The sequence below is a fragment of the Lepeophtheirus salmonis genome, chromosome 9 (assembly GCF_016086655.4).
Source record: "Lepeophtheirus salmonis chromosome 9, UVic_Lsal_1.4, whole genome shotgun sequence".
NCBI classification, from domain to species: Eukaryota; Metazoa; Arthropoda; class Copepoda; order Siphonostomatoida; family Caligidae; genus Lepeophtheirus; species Lepeophtheirus salmonis.
In genome coordinates this window covers 23448086-23470972 of record NC_052139.2, presented here as the reverse complement: position 1 = coordinate 23470972, position 22887 = coordinate 23448086, and the positions used below count along the sequence as shown (strand labels likewise).

The 22887-nt window shown below is 31.5% G+C and overlaps 2 protein-coding genes across 2 annotated transcripts; both read left to right on the top strand.

The window, feature by feature from the left end:
* Positions 1-8394: 8394 nt before the first annotated feature.
* On the top strand, positions 8395-10627 carry LOC121124852 (uncharacterized). The gene is made up of 4 exons (XM_040720054.2): positions 8395-8552; positions 8635-8849; positions 10357-10377; positions 10454-10627. The coding sequence occupies exons 1-4, from the start codon at positions 8496-8498 to the stop codon at positions 10608-10610; spliced, it is 450 nt and encodes a 149-aa protein (XP_040575988.1). The 5' UTR covers positions 8395-8495; the 3' UTR covers positions 10611-10627.
* Positions 10628-11132: 505 nt separating this feature from the next.
* LOC121124630 (uncharacterized) lies at positions 11133-19901 on the top strand. Its single transcript, XM_071891013.1, has 10 exons — positions 11133-11184; positions 11237-11287; positions 12871-12912; positions 12971-13006; positions 13077-13118; positions 15314-15364; positions 15453-15479; positions 15835-15950; positions 19088-19147; positions 19204-19901. The coding sequence occupies exons 2-10, from the start codon at positions 11259-11261 to the stop codon at positions 19311-19313; spliced, it is 513 nt and encodes a 170-aa protein (XP_071747114.1). The 5' UTR covers positions 11133-11184; positions 11237-11258; the 3' UTR covers positions 19314-19901.
* The last annotated feature ends 2986 nt before the right edge of the window (positions 19902-22887 follow it).

Sequence of the window (22887 nt, the reverse complement as noted above, 5' to 3'; positions counted from 1 at the left end):
AAATTTATTCTTCTTCACAGAGAGAGAAATAAATAAGAATTTCACCGTGACAATACATAAATTGTTGGGGGAATATACTTTAATCAATTGGAAACGGCGTTATTTCGCTATTATCACAAATATATATTACTGATTTTTTTACCTGTTTTCAGTTTCCACTTATCCGTGTTCTGAACGTTGATAGTTAAATAATTCGAATTAGCTTTTAGGGTGCTGTTAACTATTAACAAAAATGATTAAATTTTTAAAATTCCAATATCAAGACGAATAGGATAAATACTCATAATCTATTCATAGGAAGATATATAAATTATACATACTGTTGTTTTGTCCTTATTTAGGACCGAAGACTCCAGTCATGCCTAGTTCAGTCTCGTTCCTGTTCAGTTTAACCAAGTGATTTTGGGTCTTTTTTGAGTCATTTTTGAAGTAAAAGTTGCGAGATACAATACAATTAACGACGTGTGGAAAATTTAGATCAACTAGGGTTACTCATTTCACTGGCTAAAATCCACATTAGTTATTGTTATTTAAGACATAAAAAACGAAAATGATTTTTAAAATTTAGAAGTTTTGGCATTTAAAGCCTTTTTTTAGATCACATTTGTAGATTTTAATTTCGATTAAGAACCATATTTTAATATGAAATAACTATATAGATAAAAATTTAAGTAAAACAAAACTGATTAAAAAAAATCCAACATTCAAAACATAAAACATTTCTTAAGTTATCTTGAATGGAGTTCTTACAAAATGGGTCGAATCATACACAAATCCTGTCAAATGAAGGGTCTAATTTCGAAGCTAATATTTTTGCATAGTTTTTTCAATTGTTTTATATTATAAAACTAAAGAACTAAGGGGAAAAAATCAAAAAGATAAACTCAATATCATCACATTAAATAAAGTAGGGGGTACCGAAGAAAGTTGAAACACGTCTTACTAAATTAATTGGAGATACTTCAAATTAGACAGATCAAATTTTTACAAAACAGACATACATCTATGTACAAATAGTCAAACGAGTTCAACTACATTTATGATTTGTACTTTTGGTGTAATCTCCATTTGAATGTAAATGTATCAGTCCACCCTACAATCAAGTCATTGAATTGACTTTAAGCTTTTGTCGGCACCTTCTATCGTTGTCTTAGAGATTTTTTTTTTTTTCATATTTAGGTAGCTGAGATCAAATAGAAAAAAGGGTATGAATTTCAAATTTTTGAGAAAAAAAAATTATCTTATATATCTTGGGACACCCTAATATATATCTACTAGAGTAGGTTTTCCCCTCATTGCCCGGACATTAAAAAATTAAAATGTAATTCTGAATTTTTCTGGTTCATATGAAAGAAAAAATGGAAAATTATTATCCCTCCATGTTGTTAATTGTTTTTTAAAGAGAATAGAGTAGGTCTACTTCCCGGACATTCAGAAATTAAAACTTATTTCTTAACTTATCTGCTTTATATCAAAGAAAAAATAAAGAATTAGTCTCGCTGATTGTATTTATTTAACTTTGCACACTTTTTTAAAGAAGATTTTAAGGCTTGGAGAAGAAATAAATTCAGGTGGAACTGTCGCTTAGCCATCTTTTTTGTTAAAAAAATTCAACAAAATCTAGTCATTCTTTCCACGTTATTACCATACAAACACACCCGCATACATGCAGACCTACACTTGTATTTAATATATGCAAAGATAAATATAATCGAGGTTAATAGAAATGATGGTCTAACCTTGTATTTCTATTATCCATCCATATGATAGAATTTTAAGAAGCGTCGTCATTCAGTACAGTTATGGATCAGTTTACAAATAATTCACATCAGACATAAATAATATCAGGGTTCTGGGTTGATTCCTAACTTCATATTATATTTTTATTAGTATCAAAAATTATATTATATGATGCACTTGTATACTTTTATCAATATATATATTTTACTGTACATATGTATGGGATAAAAAAAGAGTCTGGGAACGTAAAATATTCTTCTGGTTTTCAAATTTCACTATTGAAAATATTATATTGATTTGTTAGACAAAATGTATTACGACGATTAATATATAATTAATCATTTATAAAGCATAAATAGTAGAAACTTTAAACTGAGTGACTCTTCATTTAAAGTGTATTCAACATTTAATTTCATGAATGACATATAATTAAATAAATCTTATAATTATATTTTGAAATTTTTCAATGGAGGATTTCTCAGGAAATTCTTATAGGTGGTGTATCAAACCCCAGGAAAACAAGTTCCACTCATAACCTTCACAACTCCAATGGAACGATGCATTTATCTTCCTTCCAGCTGTTTTTATGTGCAGGAGGTGATCTGTAGGGACTGAAACCTCTCCAAATTAAGGACTTTTTGCATCTTATCAGAATTTTTTTTTCGTCATTTGGGCAAATTATTCAGCAAACTAAAAAATTGAGTATTTGATTTTTTTCTTCAAAAATTTGATATTTGAAATCTCATTTTTTAATGTATCTCCAATAAATTATAAATAATTATACTTTAATAAATTTAAAACAGCATTATTTCGCTTTCACCAGATTATATGACTGATTTTTTAACCTGTTTTCCTTTTCCACTTATCCGTGTTCTAAACGTTGATGATGGGTGGATATTTCGAACTAGCTTTTATTAAGCTGTTAATTATTTACAATAATTGTTGAATTTTTAAAATTACATAGTCAGGAAAAATAAAATAACTACTACTGACAAGTGATTTTGAGTCTTTTTTGAAGTAAAAATATCACTTTAAACTTCTTTTTTAATTAATTTTTTGTGAACAGCTATGTATTTATAAAATTTTGTTTACAAAAATTAATTTTTTAAATTAAAAAAACCAAGCGCCTTCCCCAAAATATAATTCTGCAGACCCCTTGATGAGTTGTATATTGTTTTATTTAAAGCAAGAAGTACTACGAATTTATAAAGCAAAAAAACGCCATTATTTTGAATTCGTATAAATTTATATCAGGACGATATCAATTCCATATATAAATTTTCATTTCGTAAAATTGTTTTCTTCATTATAATTGTATCTACTTTGTATGGGATATAAAACAAAGGTAGTCTGTGTGTTTATATCTTTGATTTTCTTTTAGTAACGAGCGTGTGTATCTGAGCGCGTCATATTAAAAAAGAAAAGAGGAGTATATATATAAAATAATGATTTGACTCTTGGTAATATTTTTCCAACGAGCGTGTGTAGTAAAAAATCAGTGCGTCATATATACATGAATTACAACATTTACATTTTAAACAACTTATATTAATGTAAATTACGATCTAAGAGAATAAATTAATTATTTAAAGAAAAAATACAGTTTTATAAGAAAAATTTTAAGTAATTAATGTTCATCGAAATTTTTTGATAAATTTTGCAATATTATATCCACAAATCCAGATTTTATAAATATTATCTTCTGTTAATTTTTACCTTTGATTAGTGTTGGTAGTTTAAAGATACTAAAAGACGTCCATTTTAGTAGGTGAAGCAAATATGTAGCTCGCAAGATCTATAGAAATGAAGGTATCTCATCATCACTAACACTGATTGTAATTCCAACATTTTACACAAACGGAAGAGCTGGATTTCCCAATTTGGTTCTAAAGTATTTATTCTTTGTTGTAAGATTCAAGGGGGATTATTCAACAGTCAATTTTAGGCTGTTCTCAGAATCCAACTTCTGCTCATATCAGATAATGTAGTCATATACCAGATTGCATCATAAGCATATTATTACCACCAAAAAGAGAGTTTTTGCAGGCGAATTTTTCCTAGAAAAAAATCATCACAGAATCATCTAAAGCTGTTGTTTAATCTAATTAGAATCCAAAATTTTATACTTGTTTAGAAAAATGATTAATTTTTACATAAAAAAGGATAAATGAGCCATTTTTCCCAAATATCCAATTTAGCAATTTTTGAGCGATCGGTCACAAATGCTGAGTCTACAAATGAGATTTAATTGTTTATATAAAGGATAATAATTATATATAATATGCTGTTTCTCTGCTTTTTTTCTTCCCATAGCTCCTTATGCACTTAATAAAACAAAAACTGAAGGAAAATAATTATCATTAATCCAAAAAATGGAGATCCTTAAGCGTTTGACATAAAACAACTCTAAATTTTTAAATTCTATATTTAAAAAGTCATTTATGCGAGACGTTTTAATGTAACTATTCATTTATTTGCATTTCCAGAGTGATTCACAAAAATGTATTTACATAGTAAAAATATTTGGGTTATATTGAAAAAAATACAAAAGTAATCATATTTCATTTGTTTGATGTCGAAAATATAAAAAATCAAAATCGAGCTACAACTGAAATCTAAATAAACTGACTAAATATTGTTTATAAAATATTGTATCGAAGAAGTAATGCTACGAAAAAAAATCCCATAAATTTCAGTGTCAATACGTTATTTTAATGATATACATTGAAATACTTGTCCAATTAAGATTTTCTCTAAAACAATGATTATCTAGTTTTGAATTTTATCAACTAAATATTCGTTAAAATCATTTATATTGTTAGATGTCTTATATCAATTTGAAATTTATATTGTGAAAGTTATAATTACATCTATGGACAAGTAAGATTTAGTTTTATACAAATGAAAAATGATGAAAAAAGTTGTTTTATTTAAATTTTTTTCCTAAAGTCACAAGCAAAAAATAAATTATGTAGCAACTTACGCTGCATATCTTGACCTTATCTTATCATGATTTGAAAATAACACATATTTTAGAAAAAGATAACTCAAAGCAATTAAAGATTCGGAATTTTTATATTTGGTTCGTCAATATAAAAACAATCTTGAACAAAAATTACGAATAGCTATATTTTTTTTTGTCAAAATAGCGATCAGCGATAAACGCTTCATTTGAGAAAAACTTCTTACATATAAGCATTTTTTTTAGGCCTGTAAACAGCCAAAATTTGTTGAAAAGTTTATTGAGCCCTAGTCTCCTTTTTTATTGCCTGAAGTATTCTTGAAAATAAAAATATCGGACTTAATATACAACGTAGCCAAAGGATCAATACCCTTTGATCATTATTGAAGGAAGACTAATGAGACTAGTATATTTCCAAACAAAGTTCAAATGGAACCAATGGTTATTTTCAGAAATCCATTCTCTAATCTACGAGACAAATGGTTCAGATACAGATTAGTGACGTCTTCCATTTTTACAAACAATTCTCGAATCCAAGCAGAAGGTAGATAATTCCACTTTTAATACGAAGTTAGAGACATGTGGTAAGATAGTACCACTAATAAGAATGGTTGAAGGTTTTCTCTTAGAAAATCATAAAGACACTCTTGAACCTTCAGATTGTCTAGTATCAACTTCGTATTTGCTCAAATACACCTTTCAAATCGAATCTATTATTAAGGGGAAACAGAGAGTCATACACAGGATAAATTAAAAGCAAACATATTCGGGATGGGCTTGAGAGTCTGGTTTTGAGAAGAATAAAGTAATTCTACTGCTTCTCAAATGATGGAACGACGTTTCAACATTTGTAAACAAAGGACTTACCAAACCTTCTGGTCTAAACAAATAAGAAAAATATGGTGTTAGTCCCCTCGATATATTTCTACTTTAATGGACGAATGTTGTGATTATATTTTAATATTTTATAAAAAGATAATTTTTTTTTTCTACCTAATATTTAATTATTCAAGAGTAGGTTTAGCTGGCGTTACCGGGACATTAATTATTTAAAATTAATTAATACTGTTTTGCTTAAAGTAAAACAAAAAATGAAGACCGTTAAATTTTAAGAACTATTCTCATGTCAGTCTTATAAGTATAATAATATATTGTCACTCTTGTTTCAAACGATGCGGAAGTAATGGCTTTATTCAGACACCGAACTCATAATCTCGTAGCTGCTTCCTTGAGCATCATAGAAACCTCCTAATATCCCAAAATACAGCCCAGTTTACAAGTTGTACAGGTGAAGTACTCGCCAAAATACAGTCTAAACTCTACCGCTGCCGAGTTTCTAAGTACCAAGGAACTCTTCTAATATGGTCTAATGCGCCCCAGCCCACGGGTGCTGCAAGTGAACTGCTAGTTTCGAGATACGTTAAATTATTCCTCCACATGAAGAAATCCTCCTAATATATATATTTTTTTAAACCGGCACTCAGGTTGTAATGGTGAAGTATTAAGGCTCAGGGCAGTTTAATCTGCACCCCCGCAACATTTATAAGCACCAAGAATTCGATTCTAATATACTAGAATACAACCTCGTCCTCTGGTTGTGAATATGAGCTGCTGGTCCCTAAAGTAGGTTAAATTCCTCCAACGCCACCTCCTTGAGTATGATAGAACCCTTTTCATATCCAAAATACACCCTGGCCCTCAGGTTGTACAGCTCAAGTCAAGAAAATCAATTTTTGGGTGTGGCCGTGATTGAAGGACAAACACACCACCCACTGAAATATTCACATTTAATTAATAGATTGATTTGAATAGGAGAAAATCCAACCTCATCTTTTTACTTCAATCTACATTGAGACAATATTCCATAGATTTATAAATTTTAGTCTATCATACGCTTGTATTCAAATTTATGGGGTGAGCTACCATACCCAAACAATATTGCTATAAATTCAAACCTTTGTTTAATTTAAGGGACTTACATTGATCCTGATATTACAGCTGAAGTTTATTTTTATTTTTATTATTTTATTGTAGTAATCAATTTTGGCTGCTTCAAGTACAAACCATTGAAAACGTATCCAAAGGATAATAAAGAATAATTTGTTTATAAAAATTGACGATGAATGCAATCTGCCCCTAATTTGAGAAAAATCATAATATCTTGCTTTTGTGTATTTCCTATTAATATGCTAATTATAAAATTACCGGACCGTGCAGAATTATTTACCGATTTTTGTTCAGAGCATATCGTGGACAATAATGACATTTCGAATGACTTGAGAAACAATTTATTCATACATTTTTAGAAATAGTAAAATAGTTTGTGATCAAATTTAATCAATGTAGCCCCCATTTGACTCAATGACACTGGTCAGGCGACGTCTGAAGCTGCCACAGACTTGCTGGATGTAATCGGCGTCCATGAAGGCCCAGGCCTTGTTGACAGCAGCCTTTAAGGCATTTATATTCTTGTGTCGTTTTTTGCAGGCCTTGGTCTCCACGTGCGCCTAGATAGAGAAGTCTATTGGGTTCAGATCTGGGCTCTGAGGGGGCCAGTAGTCCTGGGTATATAGTTGATATTTCTTCTTCTCAAATAATCACTAAAAGGACCCATATTGCGTGTTTTGAAATACCTTTAAATTTCCGAGGTAGAAACTGACGAGGTTTTCATCCTGAAAGACACCAAGGGCCTTTGAACATCCTAAAAATGACTAAACCATGATTTAAAAGATTTTATCAAATAGTTAGGTTGACCAATCAATATCCACGGCAATTAGACGGGAACGGTTTGCACTTCCAGAAAATGAAAGGCTTCCTATATGGACAGTTCCCAACCAAGAGACAGTCCAAATTTCCGAGTAACATCAATGCACCTTCTACATAGGTGTTCCACGCGTTTGGAGTAACAAGTGATATTTTCTATAATAAATAAAATTAAAATTTGCACTAGGGTTATCTATAAAAAATAATTATCTCTCTTTCATGAAGTCAACTCTATTAAAAGTTGGATTAAAAGTATGTTTCACAACCTCCATAATTAATTCTTAAATTAAACATCATCCCAATAAAATGAATATGCAGGCAATAAATTACACATTTGTAAAGAAACTAGAGCAAAATAGGCTTAAGACAACATAACACATAGGATGAAAAGTTCTGGGCTTCACACACATATATGGCAATACTTTTTCATGTGATTTTCAGTTAACACCAGCCTTCAAAAGACAGCATACCAATTTTCTTGACAAGTGGTTCTATATTTTTGGAGTTATCCTACTAATTGTGACACTACTTTTGATATTTCCAAAACAATGGATCAAAAACAACTTTAATTTATAATTTTACACTGCTTCTTGATGAGAAGAAATACCGTTCGAGTTAAGCAACGGCTTGGAAAGTTTAATGGGGACTCTACTCCATAAAGTTAAAAATAATAAAAATTAGAATAGATTAAAAAAGGCCAATCTTGAACAAAAAATAACGTATATCCTTTATTAGGCCCAGGATATTTCTGCCCAAATGTGAAAAATGAGCTGAATGTATAAGCTATGTTTAATCTATACATAATATTGGAATTTACTTAAATTCAATCACAGTCGATAAGAAAGTAAGAGTGTCATTCCCATCAATTATCTCCTAAATATCCAGCGATTTAATAATATGAGACAAGACAATTGTTATATATGTAGTATATAAAACAAAGAAAATGTTTATAAACATCCTTTTCATCATAAAGTTCCTTAAACAAAAGTGATATAGATAGAGAATTAGTTGACAGATCCAATTGAAAGAAATGCTTTCAAAGTCTCTTTCGTTCATCCTTATATTAGGTAGTATTTCTGGCTACGAGGTAAGATAGCCTTGAGAGAGAGATTCATGTATATATAAGTAACTCTACAGGATATATTTTCATCAATTGTAATTAAATCTAGGCCTGTCGTCCACCTAAACGCCCAGGTGATCCCCGTTTAACGGAAGAAGATGGATGGTTGGAAGAGTTTGCAAATTTAATGGAAGAAGACGAAGCGCTCTCAGATTCTTCTAATTCAATGAGACAAGGTGAAGGATTACAAGGGCCTTCTAACTTAATGGGAGAAGACGCAGAGTTCCAAGGGCCTTCTAGGGATTTGGAAATTGAGTTAAAAAAGTAAGAGTTGAGCATTAAAATATTTACCTAGATTTCTTTCATAACTAGAGGGTGATGCATAAGTTTGGGAAGATATGTTTTACTTTATGAATACAATATAATTTTTTTAATTAGCATAAACTTATGTGAAAATGACTCAACTGTAATATAGATAAATATTGGGTAGAGGCAGCACGGACAAACTTATTACAGTTGAGGCTGTCATCAATTCTCTAAATGTCCTTGTTTTAGACAAGACCATAGACAGCATCCCTTAGGAGCACTGCATTAGTATACACTGTATCAGTTAGCCCGTACGTCATACTTTCTCTTTCTATCTCGAAATTGAAGGCAGCGACAGCGGAAAGTTGAAATTCAAATATCGCAACCTATAAATATTAAAGAAATAACTTCTTTTCACAACGAAGAATACAAGAATACCATTGGATTAGGAGAAGAAGGATCTCGAGTTTTTAGAGATATTTTGACAATTAGCACTTTGGAGGATGATGAAAGTAGATGGAAGGTCTCATTATGTGGAGAAGGTTATGAGTTTTTCTGTTTTGGAGTATACGGGGGAGGGGAGGGACTTGTAGACAATCCATACACTGAGGAGACATGCCGGAGGATATCACATCGTAGTACTTTAAATAATGAGATGTGATCTCCTCTAGTCTCATCCTCACTCCACGAATCGACTCGTAATCCCTTCCTCCTACTCAAATGAAGCAATTATTTTTACTTCGCTTCATTTATCAAAGTTATTTCTTTATTATTGAAAGATTTGATGATTGAATTTCATCTTTACGTTGTCGCTATCTCCAATTTTGAGATAGAAAAAGAAAGTATGACGTACGAGCAAACTAATATAGTGTACCTTTGCATTATTGAAAAGTACCAGAAGCCACCCAGTGTCATGGTCGAGCCTGGTATTATGTCAGGCGGGAAGAAAATTCCACTTAAATTCATTGAGAAGAGTGTGAAAATCAATCAACAAATCTACATTGCCATGTTGGTCGACATGGTCATTTCCCGAGTTCATGAAAAATATGATGATGCCCCTAACATCTTTAGCCAACATGGGGTACCCTCTCTCACTGCAAAAAGTGTGCAGGGACTAGTGGAAAGCTAATTTTAAGGGCTTGTGGGAAAACAATATGCGTCTTTCTCGCAGCTCTGACCTGAATCCCATGGGGTTTTCTAGGTAATCCATCTTTAAGGTCAGGTCTTTCACCAAGCACCACTCCATCAAAGACACTCTGAAGCAAGAATGGTACAATATCTCTGAAAAAAATGTCCGTACTGCCTCCACCCATGTGCCTCTTTGTCTTCCCCATATATTCCGGTAAATAGTGACTATTTCGAACTAAAGTTTTTTTTAATTTATTTGTATTACAATTTGATCATTTTCACGAAAGGTTATGCTAATTTATTAATTTATATTGGATATATTAACTATAACATATATTCACGAACTTATTCCTGTCTGTGTATGTGAATATACTATATATATTTTTGGTTCTTATAGGCGTATAGAATTATATTGCTCGTGAGTATAAAACTTATTACTTATTACTCAGAATATATGTTTAGCAATAAATGTTGATTTTTTTTTTTAATATAAGTGAGAATATTGAGAACTGCTCAGATAATTGGTTTTGCAAAAAAGTTTGTAGAAAGAAAGAGGATAAAAATGAAGAACCTCATGCTTCATACCGATCATCCACTGACTGGGATTACAGAGATATTTTTAATAGTCCACACGATGAAAAAATAACGTGAGTTACATTTCCTTTTCTTTTTGCTGGAATTAACCCTTTATGGGTCATAGGGTCTCTTATAAATTATAATGCTAATTTTATTTTGTTTTTCTTATTATTTTAATTTAATTAACTACTTTGTCTCTGGTTCGCATTCATTACAAAGTGAGATTTGATTAGAGTCTACATTGAAATTTTGGAGCATTATTCCATCATTTATCCAACAGAAAACAAGCTTTTAATGTGTTTTATAGTAACACACAATACATATTTTGATTTAAAAAAATCTAAAGAAACATCCATTTTAACCAAAAATAACAAAAACGCCGTATAAATATCATTTATTTATATATTTAGGCGAAATATAATTTCAGCAAAAGGGTTTTCAAGCAAATGTCTTTAGGCAATATAGCTTAATGCAAAATTAGTTGCCCAAAAAAAAGAAGTATAATGGCTTGTTTCAATTAAAAAATGAGCAATTTTGCTTGATTGGAAGATAATACATAGAATAATTAAACTAAAGGGAGACCGATTCATCTTTTTATTTTTATTTCTCGTAGAAAAAAAAAACAAGCTCCATGTTCTGAAATAAAACAGTAAGTCAATTTTGTTACAAATTAAAATAATCCTAAGTTCCATTTTTAAAAGCCCCTCAGCCAAAAAAAGATGTATGGTACAATTTCAGTCAAAGAGGACAATGTATGCTCGATCAAAAATGTACTATTAAATTTAATGATGTGCCGCGAGTTGAATTGCGCTTTTGGAGTATTTTTGAGTTTCAAAAAAAAAAAATCACTTGAGAAATTAGGAGCAATGGTTATAACTCGCCTGAACATCCGTCCCTCGCCCAAACACTTCCTGTGTTCAATACTTGTCAGTCAAAAATCATCTTTTCAAAAGAATAATTGGAAACCAGCCATTTTTTTTTCTTTCTAATTTACAGTGTAACTTAAAACTTAGCATAACTCATTTGAATCGAGGTCATATACTTAATTCAACAATTTATATAATCGACACGTCAGCATTTTAATGTAGTCAGGTTATAAACAATATATTTTTCGTGCCACTGATTGCTATGAAAGGACTGAAAACTGCAGTCTTGTACATCTCAGTCTTGGTTCGGTTTAGTTTATGAAGTTCCTTCCTTAATGACATCACTCAACTGCATGTCCTTCTTTTTTTAAATTAGTTCTAATACTGACAGTTTGAGGGACTGGCGGTCTTAAGGACCTGTCTAAAGGGCTAATAGGAGCGGTACTAAGCCTGGGCTGAATCGAATAAATTGACACAACAATTACTATTAATGATTTTAGATAAATGACAATTTTAAACGGTTAACATTTATTTTTTATATTTTCACTCATAAAGAAAAGAAAAATTCATTGTAAAAGTTTGCCCGCCAGTCATATTTTCTCTTTCTATCTCAAAATTGGGGACAACGCTAGCAGGATAGTTGAAATTCAATTATCGCAACCTTTTAACAATAAGGAAAATACTTTGCAAAACGAAGATTATATTATTGGAGTAGGACTCATTCGATGACAACTGATATTTCCATGTAGGATTAGATAATCATAGAAATGTGTACGTTGTAGTTTCTTTTTATATATGTTAACAGTGAATTTATGTTTGAAGAGTTAATGGATTCAATTACATATAAGTTATTATCTATAATACCGGATACGTTTATCCTGTAATTATACTATGATGGCTCATGGCAGATACAAGAAAAAGTCGTAATATTATATTGATTGAGATGTCATCTCCTCCCGCCTCATCCCTCATTCCATAGACCCACGCTGAGTCCCCTCTCCTCAAATAAGAATACTTCATAATAGACAAAAATCATAACCACCTCCACATAATGAGACCTTCCATTTACTTTCATGGTCCTCCGATTACTCGAAAAAGTCGAGGTCCCCCTCTCCCAATAATATAATCTTCGTTTTGACCCGTTATCTTCTTATTATGAAGGGTTTGAAATAATTAAATTTCAACTATCAGCTGTTGCTGTCTCTAATTTATAGATAGAAAGGGAAAATTATGACTTGTCAGAAAACTTATACTATGTACTTGTTAATAAATTAATTTAATTTCCCAAGTTTGGACGAGTACCGAGTAAATATTGGTATTTACTCGGTACACGAGTCAAGTTTTCGATGTCATTTTTTGTTTACTTTATACAACTCGAGCCCAGATTGATGAAATTTGCTCGTGGCATATCAACTGACCAAAATGAAAAGCACAATTATAATGTTAATTGTCTTTATATATTTTGTTAGTCCCGCATTGCCAATTACGAATAAAGCAATAGAATGGATACCGTAAGTGTTTACTTAAAAATGACGACTGAAATGACGCATCAAATCTCTTTTATTGCAGCAATTTATTCAAATTAATAGTGAAAATTATAATATTGTAAGATCATTTTGAGTAAATAGCTTAGCATTAAGTATCAATAAATAAATTTTGTACTTCTTACAAATAGAATCGCAAAAGCAATTAAACCAAAGGTCAATAAGTATCGGAGGTAAGTGGCTATTTTGAATGAAAATAGGTATTATTTTATGTATGGTAGTACCTGAATGATATATTGATGAGTCGATTGAATGGATCGACAATAATTCCTTTGATTATAATTCAGAAAGTATATTTTTTTTGTAATACAAACACAAATTAATCGCTTTATTTAGTTGTCAGCTGAGTATATTTCTGCTTTTTTTTCTTGTAAATAGTGTCGATTGGTTGATTTAGCTCCTTTTAAGGAGTAAACAATACCCATTCATTATGGAATAAAAATTGTATAGTTGCAAAGATTTGGCTAATGCTTTGGCTTTTTTTTTTTTTTTTTTCAGTGGAAAGATAACTTGTTTCAATAAGCTAATGACGTGTTAAAGTTTGTAGCAAAATCATGAAATTTTAACTTTGTCAACTATTTCCTTTGTAATGCATTCTTTTACATGTAAATATATTAGCAAATCATTATTTTATAGAGGGTATATCGACAAAATCTGCCCCTATTGGTTTATTTACCTTAAATAATAAAAATGAAGTTGTCATTTTTATTAATAATAATTTATACTGAACGACCACTACAATCATTCCAAGGACGTCTATAGAATTCAATATGGATTTTTTTTTTTGGTGGGGAGGAGGGGCTTGATTTTTAGAATTTCTTGGAAAAAAGATCTAAAAGTTGAAGTTTTATGGAAAAAAAATTCAAAAAGCCATAACTATTTTCAAAAAATTAAATTTGTGAAAAAAATATGAATGATTATGTAAATATTTACTAAACTTTTTGAAATTCTTTAAAAATATTAGCTTTTTCAATAAAAAGCAAAAACTTCTTAATTTCTGAGGTATCCAGCCCACCCTGCGTACGCGTATTTTATAATATTGACTCCATTCTGGTATTTTGACTACTAAGAAAAAAAAAAAACATAACGCAATTTGGTCATCAAAATTGACAGAAAATACGGATCAATCCTGTACATACACAAAATACTGAAACTATAGCTTATATTCATTATTTTGTGAGAAAAAATATATCAATGATTTTACTTAACTAAAAAGAAGCAGCAAATCACTGAATAAGACTATATAATTCCTATAATTAAGCTATGAAAGACACTATTTTATTTATCATACTTTCATTTTAGATCTATTTTAAAAGAATAAGCATAAAATGTATCAAAACAAAAGCTGTGCACCAAAGCTAAGCATGGTCTATTAAACAAAGAAAACTATTATTTTATAAAATTTATATTAATTAATCATTGTCGACTACAGTGTGGGTACCATAAACTTGCAGTATTATGACTAAGTTACGAAAAACGTCATTTTTATGAAATAAAGCAAATAAAGCTCACAACCAATTTGAGATATGTTTAAATACTATATTTTGCTATATGATTGATTCAATATGCCCTTCTTCACTAGCAAAACAGTCTGTATACACTGAAGAAGCAATTGACAGCTATTGACGATAAAAGAGCCGTCCATGGCGTACCAAATTGCTATGATGCCAGCTCTGAGAAAATTCAAATTTGTTATGAGAGGTGCGGTCGTCATTCCTCTCATAAGCACCCTAAACTGTAAAATATATATGGGGAGTTGAGGAAGATCAGGGCTGTAGGAGGAATCAAGGCCAGAAGTCAGCCATATTCTTACTCCAGAATTTTTTGTTCTTCTTGCCAGTATGGGGTTGTAATGTACTTCTTGATGTTCCAATTAGTCTGGATGGAAATACCGGCAATCTCTAAGGTCTTCTCGGCACTGACACCGACTTTACAATTAGAGACATAGGATGGAAACAAAACGTTTATATTTGTTTCAGCCGTCCTATGGCTGTGTAAGGACCCCTCGTAATTACCAATAATTAATTAAGTCCCCAAGCAAGTTTTGGGTACTCAATCTGTAATAACTCTAAGCAACGGCAGAGCTCCCGCTGGCATCTAGATTTATAAAAGAACTTAGACACGTAAACAAGGAAGATCATAAATTTTTTGGGGAGCAACTTATATTTTGCTCAAATATGTGTATTAACATAAAAACTTCCTTCTTTTTTTTTAATACTTTTTTTCAATAATAAATGTTTCATTGAATGAAGTTTTTTTGAATATTTGGTTTCACTTTAAAAAAAATGATTAGTGGAATTTCAAAAATTAATATCAGTCGAGTTCTATTACACATACATAATGTACACTCTACCTTATGTGTTTCAAGTATTGAAAAAATGAGCGATGTAATGGAGAACTCTGACCCTCCTGGACCAAGGTAATTGAAAGAAAAAAAATTATACCCTGGAAACAATATATTTTGACTTTTTTAGAAACTTAATTATTTGTTTCGTTTTTTTTTTCAGTGAAGAGCTTCTCTCCAGTGAATGCAAGTAAGATATGGATCCATGTCAGGGCCGGTTTTAGAAGGGGAGTAATTTTCCCAGTCTCTGTTCTTGATTGGGCTCCTACCCTCAAAAAAAGTTTATTTTGAGAAACAGTAAGAAAATTATTTTTATGGAAAAAAAATTGTCACAATTTATAATAATAATCGCCATAAAAAGGCTTGTCACCTGAAAATGAAAAAAAAAACAACGAAAAAAAGCATTATTTTATAAAAAGGGCCCTGTACATTTATATTTGCCCAGGGCACACTCGCGCTAAGAACGGCCCAGATCCAAGTAATTTATTTTTGATTCGGTAATTAATTATTTCTTTGCTAATTGCAAAAAAAAAAAAAAAAAAAAGAACGTGCGTCCAAGAAAAATGTCGTCCTATTCATTGTGTAGTCAATTGTGTTGACGTTTGTGAAGGCGAATCGATTTTGAAAAAGTGGAAGGGTTTGAAACATTTACCGTTAGAAGGTTGGTTTGTTTACCCGTGGAATTCTATGTACGTATTTTTTCTTTTCCTTTTTTTTTCTACTTGAGTAATAGATAAGTATTCTATTATACACTAAAGGTGAGTTACCGCATCTATCATGCGTATACATGTAAAAAAAAATCATTTCCAATAACTTTAGTTAATATAATCTTCAAACCTCCAGAACTCACCCAAACAAAATGAAAAGGTTTGTTGATTTAAAATGTGTTTGTAAATTTCTTAATATCTTGGTAAATATAACATTGGAACCAAAAAATGACCAACATGTCATTTTCTCTCTTACTCACAAGAATTTTTTTAACTAGAATGAGCAAAACCTCCCCTTAATATCAAATTTCTAAAAGTTATGTTCGTTTATGCATGTTTTACGTTTTTTATTACCTTGACCTTGAAATTTGATCTCTACTTTTCAAAATGTAATGGCCTCTTACTTTGAGATATTACAATCCTCATACCAAGTTTGATTGAAATCGATCGTAGCTTTTGCAGTAATCCTGGTCACTAACGAACCAAAACTAACGATGATAGGATTATTTATATATATACAATTATTTTTTTAACCTGATTTTTCTTGGGAATCCTTAGCTGTGCAGCTTTAAACCCCAATTTATCAGATTCAGCTGACAATTTTGTATAAGTTATATTTACAACGCGTTGAAAATGTCCTCCGAGTACCACCGTCGTACAGCAATTATTGATACCCTCCGTGCAGGCCGTACGCACAAAGATATCATCGACTTTCTCAAGTTGTCCTCTGATACCCTGTACAAAGTTGTAAAAGAGATTTGCAAGTTGCAGCCGGAAGACCATATCTCTTTCAGCAATACGGCACATCAGCTCGTACCAGCCATCTGGTACAAAATTAGATTTTGGATAATTTAGAGATGTTGGGGTCTAAGGAAATGTGGCCCCCTAGCTCAACGGACTGCAATCCTTTGGACTTTTTTGTGTGGGGTGTCTTGGAGAGGGAGTCCAACAAGCTTGCTCACAACAATTTGGCTTCTATTATTAAGGCTGTGAACAATATGAATAAAAATCACCTGATCATTGCTTGCAGAATATTTAGTGCCAGGTTGGAGGCCGTGGTTACGCCTGAGGGTGGTGGATTGAACGATTAGGTTTATGGAGGGTCCCTATGTTTGTATATCAATGGATTTGCAAATATTTTTACTAATTAAAAAAAGTAAAAAAGTTTAAGTTCTGGTCTCGAAAATTCTTAATTGTAAAACCACACCCTGTACATATATATATATTTTTTTTTTTTGGGGGGGAAGGGCTTTGTTTTGAAAATTAAATTTTTCGAAAAAAAGTTTTCAATATTAAATATTTTGGAAAAAAATCTAAATTTAATTTCAAATATTTTAGGAAAAAAAAAATCAAATGTTAAACTTTCCAGTAAAAAAGAAAACATTCTTGCCACCCCCTGCAGATGCCCCTAAATTAACAAACAAAAAGGGCAAAAATATTACCTCCGTTCAACTTAACAGATCCTTTTTATAGGGTGCGTGGACAAATCTGCCGCTTTAAAAAAAAAAACTACAAGGTTATTTTATAATATTTATTGGTAAAATAAAAAAAATCTTTATTAGGATATAAAGCAGCTATCTATTCAATGTAGCCGCTGTCTGCGGCCAAAGCCCGCTCAATGTGGCTACGAAACCGAGAACAGGCATCTTGGATCTGCACTGTTTCTATCTCACTGAATTTCTCCTTGATGCACTTGTTGAGAGACTGCTTGGTGTTATGGGAGGAGCTGTTGGTCATGTAGGACCAGACAAAGTAGTCCAACGGGTTCAAATCCGGTGATGAGGGAGGCCAAGAGGAGAAGTGTACGAACGCAAAAGCATTGCTTTTCAACCATTCTTGCGTCCGCTTAGCTTTGTGGGCCAGAGCCGAGTACTTCTACCTGAGGCCTGTCTCGAAGATGTGGGCGGCATGACATTACCCTCACTTGACACGACCCCAAAGACCATGACAATGGCAGGAAACTTGGTTTTCATTTCCCTGGGGACGTCTCTGTTATTTACGGCAATCCAGCGATGGTTCTGGGAGTTGTGGATTTGATCTTGAACAAAATTCTTCTCATCAGAGAAGAACCAGACCATGTTCGGCGACTATAGGTCCTTCAAGATGTTCAGCAGCCTGAATTTTTTGAGCGGCCGCAACCCTTGAGTCTTTTCAGTCAGAAGTTGGGCTGTCTGACGCCTGTAGGACTTACACCTTACGTCCTCTTTCACACAAGCCCTCACACTCCACTCGGCCATGCCCAGGTCCCTCGCCATGGCTCTTATGGAACGCTGGGGGGTCCTCATCGATGATGTCCCTGACCTTGTTGATGAAGATGATGCCCCTGACAATCTTGGTGTTCTTCTCCTCCTTTTCCTTCATGTCAACAACGTCCATCGGGTCTGATGACTCCTCCAGCTGCTTCCTGAGACTTCTGACAGTTCTAACTGGCATTGACAGAAGGCCAGAAAAGTCAAGATTGCTTAATTTCATGTGGTCACTAAGCATAATCTGAATAGCAGCACACCTACGATCTCACTCATTGAACATAATGACTTTTCTTGGGCACTTGAAATGATGCTATCGCTACAAGTGGTAAACAATAACTGAAGCCTATGACCCAAGAAAATTTTTAACAACAAGAACAGACGGATCAAACATCAGCTGGTGGAGTAATGTTATCTTTACAAGGCGGTAGATTTTGTCCACGCACCCTGTATTTGACAGGGAGAGTTTTTGAGTTGTTTTTTTAGTTCTTAGAAATAAATTGCTTGTACACCTATAATTGATGTACTAACCCATTTTAACAATGCTTAGTGCATAAAGGACACCTTTTCTCCTAAATAAATATTTGGAAATAAAACATTCAATGATATCTATGAATGGAGATTTTTGTTTAGAATTCTAAAATTAATTTTTCATTAAAAATAAGTTAAGAAGGCTCTAAAATTTGTAAATTCAGATTTTAAATATAGTATATTCAGACCTTATTCAACACATAAGATGTAAATTAATTCATATGGGAATAGGAAAAATATTTAGAGTTCCATGGGGTCTCCGAAAATTTTTACCAACTAAGAATTGAAATATAAATCTTTGTTTCTATTTTTAGATGAAAATTCCTCGGGAGAAGCAAAATCCAGTTCCGTACAACCTCCATTAAAAAAACCCAGTAATATATTGAATTCTGCAAACATATTTTTTCTTAAATTGTAGTTACACTTCCAGGTAATAATGATGGAGTAAAAAAAGAAAAAATGCGTCCACCAGTCATTGAACGAAAATTAAATTCTAAGAGTTCTGGAATGATGCCGTACTTTACCAGTAAAAAAAAGTAGCTACTGCCCTCAATCATTCATTAAACGAGATAAATTGCTATAAATATATTAACAAAACGAATTGTGTCCCAAAGAAATAAACAATAATAAATTTGAGATTCATAATGTCTTATAAAATCACATAATCCTTCTGAAGAAAATAGTTACCTTATACAGAAAACTTCATATAATACTTTAATTCTGAGATTTACCTGGACTTTACCCACCACCTTGTCTCAGGCAACTTTTTCTACGAAAAAAACAACAACAACAAAGACACACAATCTGTTCATAGTTAGCCAATTCTTCCCAACTATGGAATTATTATGCAACCATTGTTAAGACTTATTAACAGCTTCAACTGAGCATATTCGAATTCAACCAGTCAACGCTTAGATTACAAATTCCGGGGAACAAACAGAAACATCGAGAGACTACATCAAAAATGGTTTGAATTAAAGGTGGTAGTGAAGTAACATACGTATTTGGTCTTAAGTGATTTGACTAGACACACAAATTTTTTTCTCTTCTCCAAAAAAAACACATCATTTTTTTATATTAATTTTATTATAATTTTCGAATTAGTGAAATAATAAATGAAAAAAGGTATTGTTTCAATAAGAATATAAACTCATTTATGTAAAATTTTTATTAATATATAAGACTTTTCCTACTTGTTATCTCCATTCTTGGGAGATTCTTGACCGATTGACTTCAAATTACTGTTTTTTAAACAGTTTTCTTTTAAAACAGTACTTTAAATTGTACTTTTTGCCAATTGATGATATTTGTAACAGAAGATCTTTTTTTCTTCTTTTTTTTTTTTGACTTACAAGGATTGATCCTGGAAGAATTTTAAGTTAAAGTAATATTTGTTTATTTATTTTTTACATATTCAAATATTAGGTTGCTATAAAAGGGTGAAAGGTACGGGCTATACGCAGTATAGTTTCTGTGTTTAAATAATTATTAGCCTTTTTTGAAGAGGAAAGAACCATTTTTGAGGGATAAAATAAATAAATGAATGACATAATATGTGTAGTTCCTTCAAAAAATTGTTATCCGATAATTTTTCTATACCAATTTAAAAATCAGTATGATATACCTATTATATTATTTTACATATTTTCTTAGACTTCTATAACTAAAAACGTAAAATTACGACAATAAATAATTACTACACCATTTTAGCAACTTGTTTGCTTTTATTAATGAATTAAGAGTAATGTAATGACTTGGCAAAAGTGATTTACACTGCGAATGACACTACCTCCAGGAATAGTGGAATTCATAAAGGAGACGCTAAGCTTATATAAAACCAATTAGACATCGTGATATTTTATCAAGTAAGTAGACATCATATACTGAATGCAGCTGTAGGCCCAGTTTGGGAAAAGGTTTTTGGTTCAGTCTCTAGAAAATCCCTGGTTTAAACACTACAAGGAAAATGGAGTAATTGGAATAAAGAACATACAAAAAGCCTCCTAGAAAAAAGAGTAAACTGTTAAAGGAGAGTATAAAATTTTGAAGTCAGATCCATCTCCAAGAGCTCATTATCAAAAAATGGCAGAACTCACTATAATTTCACTTCTCCTCTAGATACTTACTGGAAGAAACCAGGAGCAATTCATCAAGCACAATGGATGGTTATAAATATATAGTCCCAAAAAATGTTTCTATTCATACAAGAAAACTAATATGTAAAAGGAACAATGAAAGAGCTGGAGTGGATAAACAAATTCCTAACTTCGTTTTATAGACCAATGTGGATGACTTCTGCATTTGCACCAGATGTTCTTGTAAATGCTTTTAAATTTTCCCATTCATGTTACTGTTTAGAAAAATTGAAAACAATTTAGCAGAAGAGGTCGTCATCAAGAAGCTACATAATTTGTGGTATTTGACACAGGAATTGGTTATGTTCGTTCTAATCAGCAATGTTTTAGATGATAATCAAAAGAGGAATAAAGGCCTGAAATTATATTATACTAAAAAATCGGACAGTTTAAAAGAAGTAAAACTATATTACAGATTATAGCTGAAAAAACTAAATTAAATAATATTCTTGGTCCAGAATTGCATTTTTTTAGCCATACTGAATATGGGATCAGATTGGCTTCACCAGTCTGTTGCATCATGGTCAGACTATATGAAAGCAAAAAAATATATACATAACAGAGGAATAAAAATGACTATGCGAACATAATATTTAAAAATTTCAAGCAGAGATAGTATCTCCTTCAAGCTGTAAAATGTAATAGGCGATGATGATTTTATTGTTTGAAAAATAATGTTTTTAATAAATAAATCGATAATAAAAATAATTACTTATTTGGGGATTTTTACGTTTTTATTTATAAATTTCTAAAAAAAAAATATGTAAAATAATATTCTGCCTTTCAAATTAGTGTTAGAAAAATCATTTTAAAATAAGAAATTGAGCTAAGTGTAAAAATTTTCGAAAATATTTCCATGTTTATCGCAAAAAATGGCTAAATATAAGATAAAATAACATAGGGAGTTTACAATTTTAGTACTGGGGTCCGCAGTCCGGGAGCGAAACATATAGTACATATGAATTAAGAGTTTTATTAACATCAGCTAAACTTTGTATTATTTTAGGAAAGGAAAATGAATTAAAGCTATAAAAAGCCTTTTACATTTAAAATTGCATTAGTGCAGGGAATATATTGCAATTAAATTTTGTATCATGTTTTTAAAACAATTTATACCAAAAATAGACGATAATTCTCCCTTCAGCTCACTCACTAATTCTCACACCAACGTCCTATTAAGTAATGTACACTAAAAAGAGTACACGAAACTACCGTTTAACCTTTTCAAATTTTTAAAGGTAGTTATTTTCATTACAAACATGCCAAACCTCTTCATCTGACCTAAATCCCTTTGACATTGTAATGTAGGGTATGATTAATCGGGAGGCTATTACAGATGATAGGCTAAGCAAGAGCTTCCTAATGTAATACCTACTGTAGAAGTCGTTTTACATACTAGCTGAATGTCAGTGACGAGACGTCTCCTCCAAGTTATTTAAAACAATTGTAAACAGATAGAAACAGGTATTGGTCAATAGTTGTAGGATAATATTAAATCTGTAAGAATCTACTGTAAGTTATTGTTTGATATTTATTAAGTTTAAAATATAGTAAAGGACAGTTGAAATTATGAAGAGAATGGAGATTTTAAGCCCAGAAAATTTAAGGATAGTATATAGTACAATTTAATTCCCAAAATAAATTCACAAATCTATTTATATACAATGACGGGCTCCATTGTGAAGTCAATCACTCAAACCGACCTCCTCCAGCTTCAACCACAGACTCCTTGTCCATGTTGGGCAATTCCTCGAAAATAGAAACCTGCAAGGAGTGAATAATCTTATAAATATGCTTATTGGACTCTCTCTCTAAGATGCTCCACACATAGTAGTCCAAGGGTTTCAGATCTGGGTGGCTAGAACGAAACATATATTTTGCCCAAAACGTAAAGCTCTTAAAAATATGAGCTTTTCTGCAATCAATCCAGTTCCAAACCCCTAATTTGGACAAAACATACCAATTTTAAATTATTTTAA